Source organism: Tetrahymena thermophila (genome assembly GCF_000189635.1).
Source record: "Tetrahymena thermophila SB210 genomic scaffold scf_8253957, whole genome shotgun sequence".
Lineage (NCBI taxonomy): Eukaryota > Ciliophora > Oligohymenophorea > Hymenostomatida > Tetrahymenidae > Tetrahymena > Tetrahymena thermophila.
Window position 1 is genome coordinate 88,057 of NW_002475984.1, and position 1,406 is coordinate 89,462.

The window sequence follows — 1,406 nt, forward strand, 5'->3', positions numbered from 1 at the left end:
GTATAAAACAATAAACAATTAGATCATACAATAATGAACTTTTAAAATATAACAAGAAAAGATAGCATTATTATATTCTTTAGATGATGTCATCACGACATTATCATATGATAACTATAGAATCAATCAATGAAATTGATTAATAATATTTTTTATATTTAGTTAAATTTTTCTTTATACAAACTTTTTCTTAAATATATTTTTCTTTTTATATATATAAATAAAAAAATAGTTATCATTAAAAACCAGTTTGTTAAAAACTGTTATTAACATAAAAATAGTTTATATCACAATTAAATCTTTGTTAAAAATATTTAAATAACAAAAAATTTAAAAAACTAGCCATTTATTTTTTGTGATGAAAACTATCTTTTATTGCTACTTATAACAAAATAAATCTTAAATGAGTAAAAAAGATAAAAAAAACTTAAATTACTAACCTAATTTTCCATTCAAATTATAAGTGAGGAGAGGTATAAGCATAAACGAAACCACTTAGCCTAAAATATTCAAAGAGAATAAAATAGATAAATTATTGAAGAACTGTTATTTATTTTTTAAGCACAAAATTTTAATTTGTAGAATGTTATCTATTAAGGGTGTTTTAATTAGATTTACTACATTTATAGATATAAAATATTTAGAATATTTTCTAAAAAATTATGAAAAAACTTTAATTTAATTAAATTTTTAAAAACTAAACCCTTTTTTTTATAATTGAATATAGCTTTTTTTATGGTGAATAAATGTTTGATTTCTTATAAATTGTACTTTCTAAGAATAATTATCCCAGTTTTATTTTCTGTTTATTACTTCAATATTAAAAATTTTGGTTAGAATATTATAAATGCTGTTTACAGATAATAGAAATTAAAGCTTTAGATTTAATTTATTTACAGATTTTCTTGAATTTTTTAAACTGATAGAAAACTCTTGATCCATAGAGATACTGATACTCTAACTTTGTTTATAAAAATCCTTCAGTAATCAGCAGACTATAATTCATTTGCTATTGATGAATTAATTTTCAAGAAATTTATGCTGCTCAAGATCAGATTAAACTTTATGAAATTCTGCTACAAATTATAGATAAGATCAATTTAAAATACCTATCATATATTTATTGTTGAGAAGGCTAACGATAGTTAAAATTAATAAAATTATTTTCAAAAATCATTAAAATAAATATTATCTAACGCCTTTTTGTTGTGACACAAATACTTAAATTGACTTTTAAGAGATTTTAAATTCTTGACAGGAAAAAGAATAAAAAATAAAAATGTTTGTGGAATTAATTTTAAAAAAACAAATAAAATTTTTATATAGATAGATGTATATACAAAAGAGGATAACTCTTAAATTTATTTAAAAATTTTTGTAGGCTTATATGATGTAAAAATCAATCC

The 1,406-nt window shown here is 19.0% G+C and overlaps 2 protein-coding genes across 2 annotated transcripts in view; both read left to right on the top strand. All coding sequences in view use genetic code 6, as the record gives it.

Moving 5' to 3' along the window:
- Window positions 1-37, top strand: part of TTHERM_01071500 (hypothetical protein) — a gene marked incomplete at both ends in the record, with an annotated part of 473 nt that extends 436 nt beyond the window's left edge. The window contains one exon of the mRNA XM_001026849.3: window positions 1-37. This exon is cut by the window's left edge and continues 121 nt beyond it. Within this exon, the coding sequence (XP_001026849.3) occupies window positions 1-37 (37 nt within the window).
- Window positions 38-1,065: 1,028 nt separating this feature from the next.
- Window positions 1,066-1,406, top strand: part of TTHERM_01072500 (hypothetical protein) — a gene marked incomplete at both ends in the record, with an annotated part of 483 nt that continues 142 nt past the window's right edge. The window contains 2 exons of the mRNA XM_001026850.3: window positions 1,066-1,144; window positions 1,382-1,406. The exon at window positions 1,382-1,406 is cut by the window's right edge and continues 142 nt beyond it. Coding sequence (XP_001026850.3) covers window positions 1,066-1,144; window positions 1,382-1,406 — 104 coding nt within the window. The remainder of the gene's footprint in view (window positions 1,145-1,381) is intronic.